Below are 24,023 nucleotides of genomic sequence, written 5' to 3'. Positions count from 1 at the left end.
TTTCCTCAAATTTCCCCTTCTCATCTTTGAAGGTACCAACCTTCACTTTAGCTACCATTTGGAGCTTTATATAATTAGAAGAACTTTTACTGTCTGTTTTTATATTTTTGCTAATATTTTCTCGTGGTCTGTCTTCCCTCTCTTTATTGCTCACTTTGTGGTTCTTCGTTGCTTTTTAAAATGTTCAGAATCTTCTTGTTTTGGTGACTTTGTAGGCACGAGCCAAGGATGCCTTAATTTATTTTCCTAGCTATCCAAGGCTGGTGCCCTACCCTTACTGTTCTTGCTTTTAACTGGAATATTCTTTTGACCACCATGAAATATCTCTTTACAACTTTTCCACTGTCCCTCCATATTGCATGTGTTCCCAGTCTACCCTGGCCAAATCTTCCCTCAACTCCTTGTAGTTTCCCTTGTTTAGGCATAATACACTGGGTTTAGACTGAACTATTTTACCCTCCATTTGTACGAGAATCATGGTCATATTTTGAGCACTCTTTCCAAGAGGATCCCGAACTATAAGATTGCTAATTTTACCTGTTTCAATGCACAAAACCAGATGCAAGATGGCATGTTCCCTTGTAGGTTTGGTGACATGCTGTGCTAGAAAGCCATCTGAAGTCCTTGTCAAGGTTGCCGCGACCAACCTGATTCACCCAGTGAAAAGTCTTCGACTATAACTGCTGTTCCATCTTTGCATGCCTCCAATATTTCTTGGTTTATTGCCTGTGCCAGTGTAATGTTATTATTGGGTGGCCTAGAGATCACACTCATTAAGATTTTTTCTCTTTACTATTCCTAATATCTACCCAGATGGTTTCAACATTTTGCTACTTCGATCTTGTGTCTTTTTTCACTATTGCCCTGATCTCATCCTTAATTAAGAGTGCTACCCAACCTTCCTCTCCTTCCTTATTACTTGATATCCTTGGATACTTAATTTCGAACCTTCTGCACCCTGCAACCACATTTCTGTATTGTCCAATAAAGACTGATTTGTGCCACCGAGTTCCTTGACCTTGTTTTTGAATACTATGGGCATTTGGATAAAGTGCCCTTGAACTCGTTGTGCTTTTAAAATCTTTGTCTCTTTTGCACTTTACTTTTATACATCTTGGCCGTTATATTCTAGTCCACTCGAAGTAAATACTAATATATGTCTTGTCTAGATCTTTTGGTGTTGTCAGTGATTATACATAGCCCAGATATGTTCAATGTGTACATTCATGTCAACATAATGTCTATCTATGCTAACTCCATTTAGCTGTATTAGGCTTCATTTAATCATTTAATCCTTAAATACCTGTTCACATGCATTCTAAAAGTTGTAATTATTTCCACTCTACCATCTCCCTCCAGCAGCTTGGTCCAAATACCAATGACCCTAAGCTGTGTTTATGTTTGCCTTCAAATTCCTCCCCTCTCAGGTAGAGGACTGACTCCATCCCAAATGTCTTTCATAATCCTTAATGTCACCCCTCAGCCTCTGTTTCAATGAGAATAAACCCAGCCTATCCAAGAACTATTCCAGACAGAGTCCTGGTGAGCCTCTTCTGCACTCTCTATTGCTGGCATGTCCTTCCCATAAGGCAGTGATCAGAACAATATACTCTTCCAATTTCTAACTGTTGTTTTGTACAGCTGCCACATGACATCCCAAGTCATGGCCAACTTTGACTTTGAAAGCCAGCCTACCTAATGCTGCCATTGCTGTCCTCTACACCCATTCGTTACTTTTCATCAAATATGGACTTGCTGCCACATATAAAAGGGCTCCTCAGGTTCTTGACAATTTATTCTGTCCTACCAGAATTGACTTCCCAAAATACTTTGACTTACACTTGTCTGTATTAAATCCCATCTGCCACACTCTGCACCATATTCCAGCTGATCTGTCCCACTGTATCCTTGGGCCACCACTTTCATTTGCAACACAAATTTCCATGTCATCTAAGTAGTTCCTTGGGGTTAAATTTGCTCTATCATCGGTAAGTTAAGTTTGCTTTAACATCAGAAGTTTAAAAATACAAGGTCAAAGAAACTAATTTAAAAAAAAAAATGGAGATTCTAGCTTTCACCTTGAGTAGGTTTTTTAAAAATTTCCCTCATCTTGAGAAAGTGACTTGCATTTAAGCCTGAATTTGTATTGATATTCATCTTTGGTTATGATGTATTGAATGTTTAGCAAATTTGATAGCTAATGTACAACTGGTAGTAAGTCAATCAGTTTTAAATGTTAGAATTGTGAATTCTTTGACCATAAGTGAACAATGTCCCAGGTTAATGTTTTTATTAAAATGATGTGTTAATCATAGCAGCACTTTGGACTTGATCCCTCATCCAATGAGGTGAACTTTCTGTCAACTGAGCCAAGGCTGGCACCTATAATGGCTGCCTTTTGAAGTTTGTATACAAACCTGTTCTTTTTCTTCATGATCCCAGTCTATGTGGTGTTGTGGAAAAGGGTTGACTTGGAGAAGTACATTTTGTTATTGGTGGAAATTACAAACTTTATGGGGACTGGATGCATATTTGGAGCTATGGGGAATTTGTCCATAATTGCTTAAATTGAGAAAAGTTGAGCAAACATCTTAAACCAGCTCAGTGAAATATTTAGTTTTGATTTGAGCTAAATTTGATTTATTTAATGAACTCCATTGAATCTCCAAGGACAGGAGCATCACTTGGAGTGTGCACAGTCATAGTTTTCAAAATAATGGGGCAAGTTACTGTATTCATTTGACAGGTGCTGTAAACCTACAAAATCAGAGAAGTTTTAAGATATGATCTAATGGAGGTATTTAAGATTACTGATTTTCTGGAATGAGAGTAACTTTCTCATTGACAACGGAGGGATGGGGAAAATCCATTTAGTGGAAAGGAGTGAGTACCTGGTCAGTCAAATGTCAAACCAATTTATTTTGCAAATGGTTGGAAGCTCCTTGTAATAAGGGATCTTCAGTTGTGGCAGTTTGTTGGAGGTGAGCTATCGGTCAGCCACAATATATTTAATTGTTGGAAAGGCTTTGAGCTGTTATTGCTCTTTGCCTACCTTTCACTGCCATGAGGCACAGCAGCAATACATGGTTTATTAAAACTTGTTCTCCAGAGTCTGATGAAATCCTTATCTAAATATTCAGTTGAATTTTAAAACTGTAGGCACCCCAATGAAATCAGTTGAGTAACCAAGGTTAAATAGGCTATTTAGGGCAAGGAGATGTGTGGGCTCATCTCTTCATTCCAATTCCAGGCACACATGCAGCCAGTGTTTGAGAAGGATCAGAGATGAGGCAGTTTCAAGCTATTCTTTTTATTGCAAGTGGTTGGATAGTGAATTATTCAAATTCCTTGTATGAAGTGGTCTGCAGTTGTGGCAGATTCGTGGAGATGAAATGTAGGCCAGCAACAATATAATTGAATTGTAGGGAATGCTGTTTGCTTCATGTCTATTTTAATTAACTATTTGCAATATGTTACTTGTATCTGTAATGAAGGTTTTATAGGCTTCAATTGTCAAACCCCTTAAGCAATGATCCCATGAGGAACTAGCTTTACAAGGGGAGGTTAAGCAAACATGCTCTCAAGTTTGGATGAATGAGGGGTGATCTAATTGAAGTATACAACGTTGTTACAAACTTGGAAGGTTAAATGCAGAGCATAACCCATCAACACAGGAATGGGACTTTCAGCCACTTGTCTCCATGCTATGTCAATCTAACTAATCCCATCGACTTGCATGTAGTCAATGTCCCTCTAGCCCCCTGTCTAGATACCTCTTAAACATTATTATTGTCTGTTTCTTCCCCTCCTGGCAGTGTTCAAGCTCTCCGGGCTTGTTTAAAAAGAATAAAACTCTGTAGCATTTGTCGTTTAATTTTGTTTTAGTGTTTGTCATTTCTGGAGTTGGGAAAGGGTTGTGGTTGGGAGAGGGAGAAAGGCTATCCAGCCTATCATAATTTTATACATTTCGATTAGGGTGCCACTTATTCTCCAGAGGAAAGAATGCAAACTTGTCCAATCTCTTCTTGTAGCTAATACACTGTTGCAGGTGACTAGATGGTGAATTTCTTTTGGATTCTCTCCAAAGCTTCCATAGTGTGGTGACAAGATTAAATATGTCATTGTGACCAAACAAAATTTTATGCAAGCCACAACCTACATCCAAATTTTTTTGTACTTTGTGCCCTGATTAAAGAAGGCAAGAGTGACACAAGAAACAAATCGTTGGAGATCCAGTGCTTGGTGGTCAAGGTTTTTTTGGTTTGAGACTTTGTATTGGGGTTTTGAATTGGACAATGATTTCATAGCATAAAGGGACCTAGCAAAAGTAGACTGAAGCAGGAGCTTGTGGATAAATAACACCTGAGAGCCTTTGCAGAGAGGTGGGGTTCAGAGCCATGTAAAGGCAAAGATTTAGGGAACTTTGGGTAATGAAGGTTATTGAATGAGGAAAACAAAGCCTGTTGCAAGTTGAGACAACTGGAATAGAGTAGATTTCTGGAGTGATGAAGGGCGTAGGAGAAAATTTGAGATTGGGGGCATGTAATAGCCTTGCTAAATAAGATTAAGGAGAATCTCTACATTCTAGAAGTATATCATGCGAGAGAGAAGCCTGGAAAAGCATGGTACACTTGGGGACCAGAGGGGTAGTTTGTGTGGAGCCAGTTGATGTTGGCATCTTTTTAAATTGTTCCTATTTGTAAATACCAGTGAGGAGGGCATAGAAGATGGTGAGTTTCAGGGAGGAGTTCATGATGGGAGACATAAGGATTGATAAATCTTCGGGGCCAAATGAGATCAATGACAGATTATGGTGGGAACCAAGAGAGGAGTCAGCTGGGTCACAATTTCTACATCTTTATTAGCCATTTGAGAAGGGCATTAGGGATAAATCAGTTAAGTACAGGCTGATGAGTATTGCATCAGTGACGGCGAAGTTATTAGACCCTTTCAGGTGAACCCTTCCCCTTGAGGCCGGTCACTGAAACTGATTGAAAAGTACACACTCACCTTTCAGGTAGCAGCCCTGACAGGCTGCTCCAGTGTTACATGACCCAACTGAAAGGGCAGAGACACCATGTAGCATCCTCTGGGGGCCATGGAGGATGGCCGATTGGAGCCGTAGCTCTGCCTGTTGATGTGACAAAGGGTAGAGGCACCGTGTAGCATCCTCTGGGGGCCATGGAGGATGGCCGACTGGAGCCGTAGCTCTGCCTGTTGATGTGACAAAGGGTAGAGGCACCGTGTAGCATCCTCTGGGGGCCATGGAGGATGGCCGACTGGAGCCGTAGCTCTGCCTGTTGATGTGACAAAGGGTAGAGGCACCGTGTAGCATCCTCTGGGGGCCATGGAGGATGGCCGACTGGAGCCGTAGCTCTGCCTGTTGATGTGACATCATTGAAACGCACCACAGCTGCTGACATTGGGTGAGGAGTAACAATTGAAGGTCCCATGTTGCACAGGGGCATGCAGCGTGGAGACCAGTGTGTACCCAGTTTGGTGAACTCACTGCATGTCTTCATTTATGTGGCCACGGGTATCCCAAGATGTTAATTGAGTTGAGGTCCCAGCACATCTTGTCTGTGATGTTTCTGCGTCTCTGGCTGATGATGTCACTGTGACATCACTGCTTACAGCGGCTGCAAATTCAGGTGCATTGGCTGAGTCCAGCACTCTGCTGACTAGCCTTCCCTGAGGAGGGTTGGCATCGGTGCCTTGGAGGTGGTCTGGGTGCATTCAGGTAAGTAGGTATATAGACGCAGTGGGGGGGGGGGGGTGGGTGTGGTTTGGGCAAAAGGGCCAATTGCCAAAAACATCTCCAGGAATGGGTTTTATGCATATTTGAAAAGACTGGCTGATCAGGGGTGGTCAGGATGACGGTGTTGGAGAAATCCTGGCTTGGTTGTTGGGAGATGGTTACTAAAAGTGATTTTTCCCATTGAAGTTGGGTGAGGGCAGGCTGCAATTGAACTGGAAAGTGAGCAATATCCTAGTGGGCAGGTTTGCTAGAGCTGTTGGGGAGGGTTTAAACTAGTTTGGCAGGGGGATGGGAATCAGAATATGAGTGCAGAGATTGGAGCAGAAGGTCAAATGCATGCTGCTATGTGCTCTGAGTTGGTGAGGAAGGACAGGCAGGGGAGAAAACATAAATGTAGCCAGTTAGAGGCGTTGAAATGTGTTTATTTCAATGCTAGGAGTATTAGGAATAAAGGGGGTGAACTTAGAGCGTGGATCAGTATGTGGATCTACGATGTTGTGGCTGTTACTGAAACTTCGCTGGAGGAAGGGCAGGATTGGCTAATGCAGGTACCAGGGTTTGGGTTTCTTAAAAGGGATAGGGTGGGGGAGGGGAGTAGCATTACTGGTCAGAGATAGTATCATGGCTATAGACAAGAAGTGCAGAGGAAGTGTCCACTGGGTCATTGTGGGTGGAAGTCAGAAATAGGGAGCTTTCACTGTGCTGGGAGTCGTCTTTCTTTCTTTGGCTTGGCTTCGCGGACGAAGATTTATGGAGGGGGTAAATGTCCACGTCAGCTGCAGGCTCGTTTGTGGCTTACAAGTCCGATGCGGGACAGGCAGACACAGTTGCAGCGGTTGCAGGGGAAAATTGGTTGGTTGGGGTTGGGTGTTGGGTTTTTCCTCCTTTGCCTTTTGTCAGTGAGGTGGGCTCTGCGGTCTTCTTCAAAGGAGGTTGCTGCCCGCCGAACTGTGAGGCGCCAAGATGCACGGTTTGAGGCGATATCAGCCCACTGGCGGTGGTCAATGTGGCAGGCACCAAGAGATTTCTTTAGGCAGTCCTTGTACCTTTTCTTTGGTGCACCTCTGTCACGGTGGCCAGTGGAGAGCTCGCCATATAACACGATCTTGGGAAGGCGATGGTCCTCCATTCTGGAGACGTGACCCACCCAGCGCAGCTGGATCTTCAGCAGCGTGGACTCGATGCTGTCGACCTCTGCCATCTCGAGTACTTCGACGTTAGGGATGAAAGCGCTCCAATGAATGTTGAGGATGGAGCGGAGACGACGCTGGTGGAAGCGTTCTAGGAGCCGTAGGTGATGCCGGTAGAGGACCCATGATTCGGAGCCGAACAGGAGTGTGGGTATGACAACGGCTCTGTATACGCTTATCTTTGTGAGGTTTTTCAGTTGGTTGTTTTTCCAGACTCTTTTGTGTAGTCTTCCAAAGGCGCTATTTGCCTTGGCGAGTCTGTTGTCTATCTCGTTGTCGATCCTTGCATCCGTGCAGCCGAGATAGGTAAACTGGTTGACCGTTTTGTGTGCCCGATGGAGATGTGGGAGGGCTGGTAGTCATGGTGGGGAGCTGGCTGATGGAGGACCTCAGTTTTCTTCAGGCTGACTTCCAGGCCAAACATTTTGGCAGTTTCCGCAAAACAGGACGTCAAGCGCTGAAGAGCTGGCTCTGAATGGGCAACTAAAGCGGCAACGTCTGCAAAGTGTAGTTCACGGACAAGTTTCTCTTGTGTCTTGGTGTGAGCTTGCAGGCGCCTCAGATTGAAGAGACTGCCATCCGTGCGGTACCGGATGTAAACAGCGTCTTCATTGTTGAGGTCTTTCATGGCTTGGTTCAGCATCATGCTGAAGAAGATTGAAAAGAGGGTTGGTGCGAGAACACAGCCTTGCTTCAAAGAACTCTACATCTGGGAGTAGTCTATAGGCCCCCAAATAACCCTTGGGACACCGAGGAGCAGAAAAGCAATCAGATTTTGGAATGCTGTAAGAAATACAAGGTTGTAATTATGATTACAACTTTCCTAATATTGGCTGGCACCTCCTTATTGCAAGAGGGATAGATGGGGCTGAATTTGTCAGGTATGTTCAAGAAGGATTCCTGACAGAGCATGTGGACCGGCTGAAGAGAGGAGAGGCCAGACTGGATCTAGTTCTAGGTAATGAAGATAGTCAGGTGGGGGAGCATTTTGGTGAGAGTGACCACAACACCGTCAGCTTCTGCATAGTTATGGAAAAGAATAAAAACAGACGTGGAAAGGAACTAGCGAAAATAAATTGGAAACAGATGTTTAAGGGTGAAAACACAGAAGTAATGTGGAGGAAGTTCAGGGACCATGTGCAGGGTTCAAGATAAGTTTGTCCTCCTGGGACAAGTAAAGGATGGTATGAAAATGGAATTGCGGCTGACGGAAATGGAATTGCGGCTGACGGAAATGGAATTGCGGCTGACGGAAATGGAATTGCGGCTGACGGAAATGGAATTGCGGCTGACGGAAATGGAATTGCGGCTGACGGAAATGGAATTGCGGCTGACGGAAATGGAATTGCGGCTGACGGAAATGGAATTGCGGCTGACGGAAATGGAATTGCGGCTGACGGAAATGGAATTGCGGCTGACGGAAATGGAATTGCGGCTGACGGAAATGGAATTGCGGCTGACGGAAATGGAATTGCGGCTGACGGAAATGGAATTGCGGCTGACGGAAATGGAATTGCGGCTGACGGAAATGGAATTGCGGCTGACGGAAATGGAATTGCGGCTGACGGAAATGGAATTGCGGCTGACGGAAATGGAATTGCGGCTGACGGAAATGGAATTGCGGCTGACGGAAATGGAATTGCGGCTGACGGAAATGGAATTGCGGCTGACGGAAATGGAATTGCGGCTGACGGAAATGGAATTGCGGCTGACGGAAATGGAATTGCGGCTGACGGAAATGGAATTGCGGCTGACGGAAATGGAATTGCGGCTGACGGAAATGGAATTGCGGCTGACGGAAATGGAATTGCGGCTGACGGAAATGGAATTGCGGCTGACGGAAATGGAATTGCGGCTGACGGAAATGGAATTGCGGCTGACGGAAATGGAATTGCGGCTGACGGAAATGGAATTGCGGCTGACGGAAATGGAATTGCGGCTGTCGGAAATGGAATTGCGGCTGTCGGAAATGGAATTGCGGCTGTCGGAAATGGAATTGCGGCTGTCGGAAATGGAATTGCGGCTGACGGAAATGGAATTGCGGCTGACGGAAATGGAATTGCGGCTGACGGAAATGGAATTGCGGCTGACGGAAATGGAATTGCGGCTGACGGAAATGGAATTGCGGCTGACGGAAATGGAATTGCGGCTGACGGAAATGGAATTGCGGCTGACGGAAATGGAATTGCGGCTGACGGAAATGGAATTGCGGCTGACGGAAATGGAATTGCGGCTGACGGAAATGGAATTGCGGCTGACGGAAATGGAATTGCGGCTGACGGAAATGGAATTGCGGCTGACGGAAATGGAATTGCGGCTGACGGAAATGGAATTGCGGCTGACGGAAATGGAATTGCGGCTGACGGAAATGGAATTGCGGCTGACGGAAATGGAATTGCGGCTGACGGAAATGGAATTGCGGCTGACGGAAATGGAATTGCGGCTGACGGAAATGGAATTGCGGCTGACGGAAATGGAATTGCGGCTGACGGAAATGGAATTGCGGCTGACGGAAATGGAATTGCGGCTGACGGAAATGGAATTGCGGCTGACGGAAATGGAATTGCGGCTGACGGAAATGGAATTGCGGCTGACGGAAATGGAATTGCGGCTGACGGAAATGGAATTGCGGCTGACGGAAATGGAATTGCGGCTGACGGAAATGGATGAGGCAACTACTCAAAGGAAGAAGGAAGCATGTTAGATATAGGAAGCAGTAAGGGCTCATGAGAAGTATATGGCAGCCAGGAAGGAGCTTGAAAGACTTGGGAAATCTTGAAGGGGGGCTGTAAAGGCCTTGGCATGTAGGATTAAGGAGAACTCCAGGGTGTTCCATGTGTACGTGTAGAACAAAAGGATGATAAGAATGAAAGTGGGGCAGCTCAAGGATAAAGGAGGCAACATATGGCTAGAGGAGGAGGTTGAGGAGCTCCTAAATGAATACTTTGCTTCAGTATTCACAGGAGAAAAGGACCTTAATCATGGTGAGGTCAGAATAGAATAGGTTTGTGTTAGACAATGTGGAGATTAAGGAACAGGAAGTGTTGGATCATCTTAAAAACATCAAGATTGATAAGTCTCCTGGACCCGATGTAATATACCCTCAGTTGCTGTGGGAAATGTGAGAAGAGCGAGCTTTGAGTTCCCTTTGACTGCAGGGGAGGTGCAGTTTTATGTCAGTGGTGTGCAAATTAATGGAGAGGATCCTTAAAGATGGGGTCTATTAGCATTTTGCGAAGTACAGTCTTCTCAAGGATAATGCAGGTTGTGCCTCATGGGCCTAATAGTGTTTTTTGAGACGGTAACCAAAGAAATTGATGAATGTAGGGCAGTAGATGTGGAATACTTGGATTTTAATAAGGCATTTGACAAGGTCCCCCATGAAAGACTCATCCAGAAAGTCATGAGGCATAGGATCAGTGGAACCTTGGCTGTGTGGATAAAAGATTGGCTTGCGGAGAGTAGTAATGGAAGGAAAGTATTCTGCCTGGAGGTCGGTGACTGGTGGAATGTCACAAGGATCTTTTTTGGGACCCCTGGCCTTTGATTTTTTAAATATATAAATTACCTGGATGAAGAGTCGAAGGATGGGTCAGTAAGTTTGCGGATGACACGAAGGTTGAAGAAGTTGTTGATGGGGCTGAAGGATGTTGAAGGTTACAAGAGGACATAGACAGGATGCAGAGTTGGGCATAAAAATGGTAGAAGGCCTATGGGATGCTGGGCTTCATTAATAGGGGGATTTGAGTTCAGGAGTAGAGGAGTCATGTTGCAACTCTACAAATCTCTGGTAAGACCACACTTAGAATATTATGTTCAGTTCTGGTCACCTCAATTTAGGAAGGATGTGGAAGCTATGGAGAGGGTTCAGAAGAGATTTACCTGGATTGGAAAACAAGTCTTATGAGGCAAGGTTAGCAGAGCTGGGACTTTTCTCTTTAAAGTGTAGAAGGATGAGAAGAGACTTGATAGAAGTCTACAAAATTATGAGAGGTATAGATCAGGTGGAGAGCCTGCACCTGTTTCCCAGGGCAGGGATAGCAAATTCCAGAGGACATGTGTACAAAGTGAAGGGAGGGAAATTTTGGGGAGACACCGGGGTAATTTTTAAAAAAAAGAGTTATGGATGCCTGGAATACCTTTCCAGGGATGGTAGTGGAGGCTGAAACATGATGGATAATTAAGACTCTTAGACAGGCACATGGATGGAGGAAAAATGGTGGGTTATGAGGTAGGGAGAGCTTAGTCCTTTTTTTTAAAGGAATATATGGGTAGGCAAAACATTGAGGGCCAACCATCCTGTACTGTGCTATAGTGTTTTAGATTCAGTGAGTTAAGGGTGAAAGGGGAAATGTTTGGGGGAACACTGGGGGCATTTCTTAACACAGTGGTGGGAGTGTGGAATAAGCTACCAGCTGAAGTGATTATTGCGGGTTCAACTTAGACTTTTAAGAAAAATTTGGACACATAAATAGGGATATGGATTGGGTGAAGGTCAGAGGGACGAGGTAGAATAATAGTTGGGCACAGACAAGAAGAGCCTGTTTTCTGAGCTGTGTACTATGGTTCAAGCCAGGTTGGTCAATGCCATCTATATGGATTTGGCCATTTAACAAAGTTTGAATGGTAGACTTCTCAAGGAAGTGAATACTCATGGAATGCAAGGCAAGCTCTCTCATGGAATCCATAATTTTTATGATGATGGGAGACAAAGGGTAGTTTTGGAAATCTGACCAGGAGGGTATGACGACGATTGAATCTGGGACCCATTATATATATTTTAAAAAATCAATGTCATGGGGAAAATCCTAGAATCCACTCAAGTGATAATAGGTACTTGAAAAGTTAGTTTGAGAAGAATCAATAAATTTTTCAGATAGGTTTAAAAAAAATGTTACGGTATTTGAGTTAGTGGACAAATGGGTAAAGGTGAACTGTTTGAAGTATGTTTAGACTTTTGAATGTCTCTAAACAAGCGTACATGGATCGATGGCAGTAGTCATACCAGTGTGGATTTAGGAATAGTTCAAGGACCATTCTGAAGAAATACAGGAGTAGAAATGTCTTGCTCCATTTATTATGATTGATTATGTCTGAAATATTTTGTACTGGACTGGCCTCTGAACCCAAGGAAGGATATACCTGCACAAACCTTCACTGGATTGAATCCTGAGAGGGCGTTTTGTTTTGTGCAGAGAGCAATTGGACGTGCTCTTGAATTTGGAGTGAGGTGATCTAATTAAAATGTACAAAGTGACTTGCAGGGCTCTGGTTTAACTGTGGTGTTGATGTTTCCCCTGTTTGGATTGTCAAAATGATAGGTTCATCACATGATGTGGAGAGATTTATTCTGTAAGAGGATAGTTAATGTTTCGAATCTGCTAAAGATTCTTGCAGGAGCTCAGTTGCTGAGTGTATTTGATACAGAGATCAGGGAATTAGATCTTGCAACAAAGTGGTGGAAGAGATGAAAGATCAGCTATGACCTTGATAGCAGAGCAGCCACGAGGAACTAAATGATCTTCTCCTATTTGTGTTTGGTTACATTTGTTATGAATGTTGGATTTGCTGTACCTCACCCTACAACACAGTACAGGGCCTTTGGCCCTCAATGTAATGCTGACCTATATAGTCCTAAAATTAACCCCCCCCCCCCACTCGTAATCCTCTATTTTTCTTCCATATGCCTGTCTAAGAGACTCTTAAATGCCCCTAATGTATCAGCCTCCACCACTACCCCAGCCAATGCATTCCAAACACCGGCAACACTTTGCAAAACAAAAAAAAAAATTAATCCTGATGTCTCTCCTAATCTTTCCTCTCTTCATTTTGTACATACGTCCTCTGGTGTTTGATGCTCCAGCCCTGGGGATAAAAGTGCTGGCAGTCCACCCTATTTATGCCTTCCAGAATTTTGTAGACCTCTAAGTTTCCTCACATCCTTCCACACTCCAAAGAGAAAAGATCTTGCTGACCTTGCCTTATAAGACTTGATTTTCTGACCCAGGCAACAAACTGGTGAATCTCCTCTGCACCTTCTCCATAGCCTCCACATCCTTCCTGCAATGAGGTGACAGAACTGAACACAATATTTTAAACCTTTTTAAGTTTTGGTGATTGCATTGTATTTAAAAAAAAATTAGACATACAACACAGTAACAGGCCCTTTCGGCCCACGAGTACATGCTGTCCAATTACACCCAAATGACCTACAACCCTGGTACATTTTTGAGCAGAGAGAGGAAACCCATGCAAACACTGGGAAAACATACAAACCCTTTACAGAGTGGAGATATAACCCAGATCGCTGGCACTGTGCTAACAGTGCTGCCCTCACTACTTGTTCCTTGAATTTTTCCACTTTCCTGCCTCTTCTCCAAACCAATAACCTTCCCTCCCCTTGTGCTTGTATTGTGCCATCGTGAGGGAAAAATTTGAATATTAGATTCTGCTGCAGTTCACTTGGGTTGAAGCATGCATATTTATTTAGGTATAAATATTCATAAATTTTGCATTCGAGCAAATTATTTAAACCTAATTTATGTAAGAGAAAGTTGCCCAAATGTCTTTAAATGGCACATCTGTTTTCAGAGTTAAATAAAATAGGTTTAAGGCTTTCGAAATTGGGTATCTCTTAGATTAATTTTATTTATAAATAAGTCTTTCAATCGTATGAAAACATTTTGTAGCTGTGGCCATCAAACTCATGGGCTCAGTTCTGTCGAGGTATAGAATGTCAATGTTCCTCAAATTGGCTGCAGTTTTGAAATGTTTGTGCACTGTTCATTATTTGAATGTACTTCATTGTAATTACATTTAAACTCTTTAGTATAAAGAATGCTAAATCTGTCTGAGTTTAATATTCTACATATGCACCAGAATTCTTTCTTGTTACAGCCAAAAGGGTAGTTAAAATAAATATCTGTATACATTAAATTAAAAATACAAAAGATAAATATTTGGTTATCGTGTTTAAAGAAAAAAGATGGCATTAGAATAGTGCAGACCGTCCTTTTCGGGGTGTCTGAGCAGTCCACTGGGAGGTTTGAGAAGCCGATAGCCATTGGAAAGAAACTCTTCTTGAAACTAGAGGTGCTGGTCTTCAGGCTTCTGTACCTTTTCCTTGAAGGTAGCAGTGAAGAGGTTGTGACCAGGGTGATTGGGATCCTTTATCACGTTTGCTGCTTTCTGACACAAGGCCTCCCATAGATGCCTGCAATGGTTGGGAGGTTGGAGCTTCTGGACCTGACTGTTTGTTACCACCTTCAGCCATTCTGTCATTTGGAAGGATTTAATGTGACAGATGGACTGGAGAGTTTGCTGGGTGACATGCTATCTGATTTCAGATAGCAAGTTGTATCTCCAAGTTGAAGCAAAACAGCCATGCTGAGAACTTGACTATCATGTGGAAATGATTTTGAGCAGTGATCAAACGGAAACGAAGCATTTTTAAAATTCCATCTTCCCACTACTCTTGAATCTGGGAATGTAAAATATAGCCATTTGGGATATTGAGACTTTGAATCTTGACTCCACACACGTGGCTAAGCATTCAGGTATAGTGAGCCTGAAAATAATTTGGTTCTGGAATGTTGGATTTGCTGTACCTCACCCTACAACACAGTACAGGGCCTTTGGCCTCATGGCTGGCCTGACCTGCCTGGCAAATATGATTGACTTGTCTGTTGCTGTTCAACCGTCTGCAAGATAAATAGCATATCCATATAAATATGTGAAACAGTACATGGGGTTGGGAAAATAACAGCAGAGATTATTCTTGTCTAATAAGGTAATCTTGTTAAATGGGTCTCAAATTATCAATGCATTTTTCTATAATCGTTACCAGATGAATTTGAATATTTCATCTGTTGGCCTTAACTCTTTGCCAGTCACAATTTCAAAACACTGGTTATTTTCTGCAATATGGCCAGTTATAAATGTGTTACTAATAAAGGTTCCATGTTTCCAGGAGTTGATACTTGGCACATGAAAATTTCTGACTAATTTAGTCTTTGAGTGCATACAAGGAATTCCTGTCCTGTATTAACTACCAGCCAACACTTAATTAGAAAATTAGTCTGAAAAAATTCTATAATGGGTTAGCTTTAATCTGCTTGGATAAAACTTCAGCTCTGTGGGTTTGTGGAAAATTGTTTGTGCTTCCATATCTCCTGAACACAGCTGCATTTTATTTTGGAGTACTGTAGATTCTGCCACGTACATTAAGCGTCAAGTTGGTTGAAGGCATTTGGCTAGGTGCACTTTGCAGGTTTCCTTCCTGCAACATTGACAATTTTTCTCCCACTGCTGCTTGACCCGCTGAGTTCCTCCTGCTGATTTGTGTATTGTGCCTTGAGGATGTTGGGTTTGACATTTCCTTAAAACTTCCTTCTGTGTCATGCATGGGTATGTGGTGCCTGAGAATTGGTTCTAAATCAAATTTCCATATTAACATTGTAGAGTGGCGACTCGGCACTCTTTACTTTGTGTGTTTGCATTTGGTCCACCAATATCATCTTTGCATCTTTGCATCTTTGCAAATAGTTGTATGGAGTCTGAAGACTATCCAAGAACAGGAAACTTTTAGGATCGAAGAAAATCCAGAGATTTGGGGATCAAGTAAGTAGAAATGAGGCCAGAAGTATGGTGTGCCATGATTTTATTAAATTATTAATGCATCAAGCTTTCTAGTATTTCTTCTAGGTGACGTGAACTTGTATTTCTTTCCTGATATTTCTTAAAAATATGAAAATACTCACCTTTTTCCATGCTTTTAAAAAAAATCTTGATAATTTTGCTCATGTAAATAGTAGTTTGTGACTACTAATTCAATTCTTAAAACAAAAAGTAGTCAGGTCTCAATTTGGTAACTACCTCTCAGCCTGTTTTACTCAAGGCAAAACAAACCCAGTCATCCAATTTCTTCCCAAAACTCCAACCTTTCAATCCAGACATCCTTGTGAATCGTTTGCACCCTCTCTGGCTTAATCACGTGTTCTCCTGTAGTGTAGTGATCAAAGGCATTCTGAGAAATCCTTGTTGTCTGTTCTAAAGTCATAAATTTGCACAGTTCTGTTGGGTCAAAACAAATAGTAGCAGAAGGAGGCCTGTTCTACCAAATTAGATAGAATAGTCTAATCTTTAATTTATTGAATTAACTTCAGAAGAAGGTGTGCAATCCACAGTCCTGTCCACATGAATACCACTGAAGTCAAAAGTAGGCGGCTTCAATTCAAGAATAAATATCCCCAATGAACTGACCCGGGATGAGTGAAAATTAATAGAACTGAGAAAGGGCACTACTGCTTCATAGAAAAAAAGAAGTTGAGCATGTCCCCCATGTTTCTCAGAAAATGCAGGTCTACTACTGAAAGTGTTCTTCATTCAGTGCAGCTGGTCTGGAAGCTGCTTTGCTCAAGAGAGGAAGAAACTACAGTAGGTAGATAGTGAATGAACCTTTCCTTCTCTGGTGTCTTGTTTTAAAAAAAGACCCAGTGTATCCCAGAGACGACTCCTTTCCATTGGGAAGAAGGCTTAAGAGTGAAAATATGTACCGAAAGGCTATTTGTTTCTTTCTTGCAGCCACAAAGCTCCTGAATGAACCCCACAACAGTGCCCTCATTCTGCCTTTGCTTCATTGTAATCAAATGCTCTGTCAATTGTGGTCTCTACACGGATGTAGGTAATGCAAGAGATAATTGGTTGGTCTGTTTGCAAAAGAATACTTCTCACTATACAAGGGATTTTGTGACCTATAAACTTGAATGCAAAATTTAAACTTAATCAATCCATAGCTAGAGAAATGGAGAATTGCAGAGATTTACTCTGATTCAAAGATTGATGTTCTTAATGGCCAACTCCTTGGTTGTACAGGGTGGAAGCAGGCCTTTCAGCCCATCTTTCCCACACTGATCAACATATCCCTCTTATCCTATTCATATATCTGTCCAGTTTTTTAAACGTTCACTAGAATCTGCCTTAACCACCTCTGGCAGCCTGTTCCATACATGCACCACGTTCTGTTTATAAATAAAACTTCAGGTTCCTATTACATCTTTCTCCCCTCCCCTTAAACACATGTCCTCTGGTTACTGATTTCCCCTGTTTGGGGCAAAAGGCTGTCTGTTCATCCTCAGTAATTTTGTATACCTTGCAAATTGTCCTTCATCCTTCAAGGATGCTCAACCCCTTCCGAGAGCTCAGGCTCCTGTGTTCTGGCAACATCCTCGTAAATCTTTTCTGCACCCTCTCTCTCTCGTAGCACAGTGACAAGAACTGAATTCACTATGTATTCCAAATGGGGCCTCACCATTGTCTTGTGTAACTGCAGCAAAACCTCTCTGCTCAATACTCTGAAGAAGGCCAATGTGCCAAAAGCCTTTTGACCACTCTGTCTACTTCTGACTCCACTTTCAACATACTATGTCCTTGTACTCCTAGATCCCTCTGCTCTACAACATTCTCCATATCCCTACCATTTGCTGTGTAGGTTTTACCCCTGTTAGACTTAGTAAAATACAAAATTTCTTTATTAAATTCCATCAACTATTCCTCTGCCCACCAGATCAAGATCCTGCGACAGTTTTTGGTAATTATCTTTACTATCTGCAATCAAACCACTAGTGCAGTGGTTTGCAACCTTTCCATTCACACGCCACTTTAAATATTCCCTAATCCATAAGTGCTCTGTGATTAGTGAGGGATTGGTTAGGGTGGGATGCGGGTGGAAAGAAAAAGTTCGAAATCACTGTTTTAATTGTACCTCATTGGCTTTTAAGTGCACAGTTTCAGAACTCAAAGGAAATGGCCCAATTACAATTTTTTTGGGGTCTAGAGCAATGGTTCTCGACCAGCCCTTCTCACTCACATCCCACCTTAAGCAATCCCTTACTAATCACAGAGCACTCATGGCCTAGGGATTACTTAAAGTGGTATGTGAGTGGAAAGAAAAAGGTGGAGAACCACTGCACTAGTGTCATCTGAAAACATGCCAATCATGCCATGTTACTTCTCATTTAAGTAATTGATTATAAGTGACAAACCTCAATGGGCATTGTGCCACCAAGTTCAATGCTAGACATGGGCCTCCAGTCTAAAACAAAATTCTACCATAACTCTTTCTTCCATATTCTATTCATTCTGCTGTCTTTTGGATTCCATGTCATCAAACCTTCCAGAGCAGCCGACTGTACAGAACTATATCTAAACGTAATGCTGAAATCTATAAACATCAACTCTGCCCTCATCAACCTTTTTGGTTATGTTTTCAAAAACATCGATCAAATTTGTGAGACATGACATCCCACTTGCAAAACCATGCTGATTATCCCTAATCGCCCCTTGACCATTTCAGTGCATTATATCTTTTCCCTCAGCGTACTCTGTTAACTTGCCAATCACAAATTACTGGCCTGTAGTGCCAGGCTTTACTCTGCTGCCCTTTTTGAATTCTTTTCTTCTTTGGCTTGGCTTCGTGGACGAAGATTTATGGAGGGGTAATGTCCATGTCAGCTGCAGGCTCGTTTGTGGCTGACAAGTCCGATGCGGGACAGGCAGACACGGTTGCAGCGGTTGGGGTTGGGTGTTGGGTTTTTCCTCCTTTGTCTTTTGTCAGTGAGGTGGGCTCTGCGGTCTTCTTCGAAGGAGGTTGGTGCCTGCTGAACTGTGAGGCACCAAGATGCACGGTTTGAGGCGATATCAGCCCACTGGCGGTGGTCAATGTGGCAGGCACCAAGAGATTTCTTTAGGCAGTCCTTGTACCTCTTCTTTGGTGCACCTCTGTCTCGGTGGCCAGTGGAGAGCTCGCCATATAACACGATCTTGGGAAGGCGATGGCCCTCCATTCTGGAGACGTGACCTACCCAGCACAGTTGGATCTTCAGCAGCGTGGATTCGATGCTGTCGGCCTCTGCCATCTCGAGTACTTTGATGTTAGGGATGAAGTCGCACCAATGAATGTTGAGGATGGAGCGGAGACAACGCTGGTGAAAGCGTTCTAGGAGCCGTAGGTGATGCCGGTAGAGGACCCATGATTCGGAGCCGAACAGGAATGTGGGTATGACAACGGCTCTGTATACGCTAATCTTTGTGAGGTTTTTCAGTTGGTTGTTTTTCCAGACTCTTTTGTGTAGTCTTCCAAAGGCGCTATTTGTCTTGGCGAGTCTGTTTTCTATCTCGTTGTCAATCCTTGCATCCGATGAAATGGTGCAACCGAGATAGGTAAACTGGTTGACCGTTTTGAGTTTTGTGTGCCCGATGGAGATGTGGGGGGGCTGGTAGTCATGGTGGGGAGCTGGCTGATGGAGGACCTCAGTTTTCTTCAGGCTGACTTCCAGGCCAAACATTTTGGCAGTTTCCGCAAAACAGGACGTCAATGTATATTGACAAATTATATTGTATAAACTTTGCCATGCTGAAAATAGAGAACCAGCTCATCTTTCTTTACAAATGTAGTTCCTCATTGGGGTAAATACTGTATATTGCCAACTTGAGCAAAATACTAGTTTTATTGCTATTTACATGAAATGAATAGTTTGTGTGCTGTGAACTGATATTATGAACAACTTTGACTTCAAGATTCAAAATTGATATTCGAGATTCTCAATGCTAATACAAGCAGAGCAATCTTATGTTCTGGACTCTTTACTAACTAGGGTATTGTCAGGTGAACATAATAATTTCTCCCCCCTGCAATCTTGCTCGAATTACCATTATTTATCAAGGAGATATAGATTGTATTATTCACAACATTTATTTTTTGTTGGAAGAAAACCATTCTTGTGAAATTGAGTAGGCTCTATTCTAAATCATAATTCTGGTATGAACAAGAGATGGAAACATCCATATTTTCTGAGTGCATTTCCTACCCAATCCATAGTGCACGAGCCAATTGGGACACCTCTAAGTTGAAGCATTGATTAAGGATTGCAGTCGAACAAAACTGTTCATCCTCTTGCCAAAAATTCTGATAAAATCGACTGTTTTGTTTTAAAGTGAGAAATGCCCAATACTATATCAATTGCAAATATAGTTTGGATGTGTTTAAATATTTCAGATTTGAAATGTTGTTTGACTGGGCCTTAACATGATTTTAATTTGTCTTCTAGGACACACCAAGGATCCTTGCAATGATGCTGTTTGTGCGGTGGCAGTAATGGGAGCAACGATGACCAATGAGTTTTCACCGCCTTCCAGCCCTAATCCTTTGAAAAAGGGGACCGCAATCAATCGGTCCTTTCCAGAAAAGATAAAGTCTCCTCGAAATGTGAGGAAGATTTCAATGAAAATGAAAAAGCTTCCTGAACTTAGCAGAAAATTAAGCATGAAAGGGACTTCGAGCCACAATTGTTATGATAATAATTCATCATCCAAAGGCATCTGTGGATCTCCATTATCTCCTGGAATTGTGACTAATGCTGCTAGTAGAAATGTCATCAGTCGTTATCACCTGGATACAAGTGTTGTATCACAGAACTGCAAAAAGAAAAATTCCGGAAGCTCGAAATCTGCCAGTAAAGGTGGCTACCTTAGTGATGGCGATTCACCAGAACTTGTAGCTAAATCAGGTAAGCACTCCTGTGAAACGAAGCCTACAAAGGGGAACATTGCCTCGACCTCCCATAAAACACACAGTGCGGAGATTGACATCGATGCTTTTCGACATTACAGCTTTGTGGATCAGCCCAAATGTTCTCAATATATATCAGGACTCATGAGTGTACACTTTTATGGAGCTGAGGATTTGAAGCCACCAAGGATCGATTCTAGAGAAGTATTCTGTGCCATACAAGTGGATTCTGTCAACAAAGCCAGGACAGCCTTATTAACCTGCAGAACCCCATTCTTGGATATGGACCACACGTTTAACATTGAGTTGGAGAATGCACAGCATCTCAAGCTGGTCGTCTTCAGCTGGGAGCCAACACCTCGTCGGAACAGAGTTTGTTGCCAAGGAACCGTGGTACTTCCCACGCTCTTCAGGGTTTCAAAGATGCACCAACTGGCAGTAAAACTTGAACCCAGAGGGCTCATTTATGTCAAACTAACATTGATGGAACAGTGGGAAAACTCATTGGACAGTCCAGATACAGTACAGGAGCCAATGGTGTTTGGTGTTGAGGCACGAAAAATAGTTGAGAAAGAAAATACTGGCTTGAGGGTGCCATTGTTGATGCAGAAATGTATTGTGGAAATTGAAAAACGTGGTTGCCAGGTAAGTCAAAGCCACTTTGTTTTAATTTTTTTTAAAAAACCAGCTGGAATTTTGATCAAACAGCATTGCTGGAGGCACTCAGCAGCTCAGATAGCATCCATGAGTAGAAATGGTCAGACCACATTTGAAACCCTTTATCAAGACTAAGATAGAAAAGGTGAAATTATATAAAGGGAGGGGCGGGGGGAAGGTGTGGGAGGACAGCAGGCTTGGGAACTGGAGATGGGGAGAGGGAGAAACAGGTAGAGGGTTCAGAGGAGGTTCACAAGGATGATTCTGGGGGTGAAGGGGTTATCATTGAGGAGTGTTTGATGGCTCTTGGCCTGTATTCATTGGAATTTAGGAGTGTGGAGAGATCTCATTCTAACATTTTGAATGTTGAAAGGCATGGACAGCATAGATGTAAAAAGGTTGTTTCTTTCTGAGGGCACAACTTCAGGAGTGAAGGTTATCTGCTAAGAACAGATGCAGTGGAATTTCTTCAGCCAGTGGTTGGTGAATCTGTGGAATTTGTTACTACTAGCAGTTGGGGAGGCCATGCCATTGGGTGTATTTAAGGCAGAGATTGATAGGTTCTTGATTAGCCAGGACATCAAACGTTATGGTGAGAAAGCAGGGCAGTGGGGCTGAGTGGGAAAATAGATCAGTACACAGTTGAATGACAGGGCAGGCTTTATGGGTGAATAATCTATTTCTTCTCCAATTTCATATTAGTAAGAGGGGTGGGAATGCAAAGTTGGAGAGGAAAAAATGTCCAGGAGTAGGTAGAGATGGAAACAGTTGAATCAGATAGGATTAGAAAAATCAATGTTCATGCTGAGGTTTAAATCTTTTTTATATTCTCCAATGTTTATGTCAGAAAGATGTGTGTATAAGTGAATGTTATCAAGACTGGTATGCTGTGTCGGGACCATGGTGTGTAATTGGGTGACACATTTTATCTGTGGGAGAAACAAACAATACATTGTACTGTTCAAAGATCCAAGGAGTTCTTGTACACCCATCTCTTAACCAATGCTATCAAATACAAATTATTCATATCATTTCTGTTTATGAAACCTTGCTGTGTGCCTTCTTGCTCACTGTTCAGTAATTGAAGTGTAAGCTGTACTTGAGGAATGCATGTTCTGGGAATTTTCTTTGGAACAGAGAAGATGGAATCAATGTCACCTAAATAAGGAGCTGATTGTTGACTTCAGGAAGGGAAAATCAGGTGTATAATACAATGATCATTGGGGATCAGAGGTGGAGAGGGTGAGCAAATTTATGTTCTTTGGAGTCACTATCTTGGAAAATCTTTCCTGGATCCAATAAACTAATGGCATCGTGGCAAAAACTATACGTCAGCGCCTCTCCTTCCTTAGGAGTTTGTGGAGGTTGGGTATGACATCGGAAACCTTGGCAAATTTCTACAGATATGTGATGGAAAGTGAGTGGATCGGCTGCATCATGGTCTGGTATGGGGTCACCAATGCCCCTGAATGCAAAGCCCTGCAAAAGGTAGTGGACACAGCCCAGGACGTCACAGGAAAAACCTTCCCCACTCTCAAGAACATCTGCAGGGGATGCCACACCACCAGATTCAGGAACAGCTGCTACTCCTCCACCATCAGACTGCTTAATAAACTCAAGCAGGGACTCGTTTAAGGACTCTTACTTTTGAACTTCAAACACATGTACATTGCTAAGTTTTTTTGTATGACCAATAAATGGTGATTCTGCCTCGCCCGCAGGAAAAAGAATCTAAGGGATGTATGCTATGTCCTATATGTACTCTGACAATTGTGACAGAGTATATAGATGTGTTTTTGAGAGATAAATTGGGAAAGGTTTGTTAGAGTAGGTCACAAACATTGCAGTTGCTATTGCAATTCTTAGAATTTTTTCATGGTGTTTGTCCAATTTCAATTTTATATCCTTTTCATAAATATCTCCAAGTAAAAATATTCTTGGATGCGTTGGTATCTTTATCTTCATAATTTGCTGTAATAATAAACTCAGTTCATTCCAAAACCTTTCCACTTTTTCATAAGACCACACTGAATACAAAAAAAGTCCCTATTTCTTTTGCACATTGAAAACACTTCTTTGAATAATTAGGATCAAGTCCATTGAACTTGTGTGGAGTTTAATACAATTGATGAAGAAAATTGAACCATTTGATATCTAACATTTACTGTATTCGTAACACTTTCATATTTTGATCACTGGATTTTTGATGTATATAATTTTTTTTCTTTAATGTCTCTTGTAATTTTCTATGCATATTTAGTAATAAATTTCTTAACAACAAATGTATCTTATTATCATCTTCAAAGTGACTTTGTTGAGGGAGTCTCAAATCTGCTCCCAGTCTCTGTTTCAAATACATTTTTAATTGATAATATGCAAAAATTGTATTATGTATATTGTTTTTATCTTTTAATTGATCAAAAGTTAAGAAAAAAGATCCTAAGAAACAAGCTTTTATTCTCTGTGCCAATGAGCAAATAAAGAATTATTCTTCAAAGTAAAAGGACTAGGTTGATTTTGTTGTAACAACATTTTTGGGAATTGATCATTTTTAATTCCCCTCTCAATATAAATTCTACTCCATATGTTTAAAATGTTTCAAAACGAAAAAATCTCTAGTTCCTTTAAACGACTCACAATTTCATTTATAGAGAATTAACTCTGGAACAGTTTCACCAATTTTATTCATTTCTATTTGAATCCAAGCTAGTTTTTCATCCTGTTGATAACAGGACGACAAAAACTTCAATTCAACTGCTTTAAAATCATTCTTAAAGTTTGCTAGTCATAGTCCACTTTTCTAAACCAATTCTTGACATCTTACCTTTCCAAAGAAATTCACGTATTATTC

The 24,023-nt window shown here is 42.1% G+C and overlaps 1 protein-coding gene across 3 annotated transcripts in view; it reads left to right on the top strand.

The window, feature by feature from the left end:
* syde2 (synapse defective 1, Rho GTPase, homolog 2 (C. elegans)) overlaps positions 1-24,023 on the top strand; it is a 120,126-nt gene that overhangs the window by 15,460 nt on the left and 80,643 nt on the right. For all 3 annotated transcript variants that reach the window (XM_069939396.1, XM_069939395.1, XM_069939397.1), the window contains exons 3-4: positions 15,493-15,567; positions 20,055-21,160. In XM_069939396.1, the coding sequence (XP_069795497.1) occupies positions 15,493-15,567; positions 20,055-21,160 (1,181 nt within the window). The remainder of the gene's footprint in view (positions 1-15,492; positions 15,568-20,054; positions 21,161-24,023) is intronic.

Source organism: Narcine bancroftii, chromosome 5, assembly GCF_036971445.1.
Source record: "Narcine bancroftii isolate sNarBan1 chromosome 5, sNarBan1.hap1, whole genome shotgun sequence".
In the NCBI taxonomy this organism is placed as follows: Eukaryota; Metazoa; Chordata; class Chondrichthyes; order Torpediniformes; family Narcinidae; genus Narcine; species Narcine bancroftii.
The sequence above is the reverse complement of the archived record's forward strand: the minus strand, read 5'-3'. Positions and strand labels throughout refer to the sequence as shown.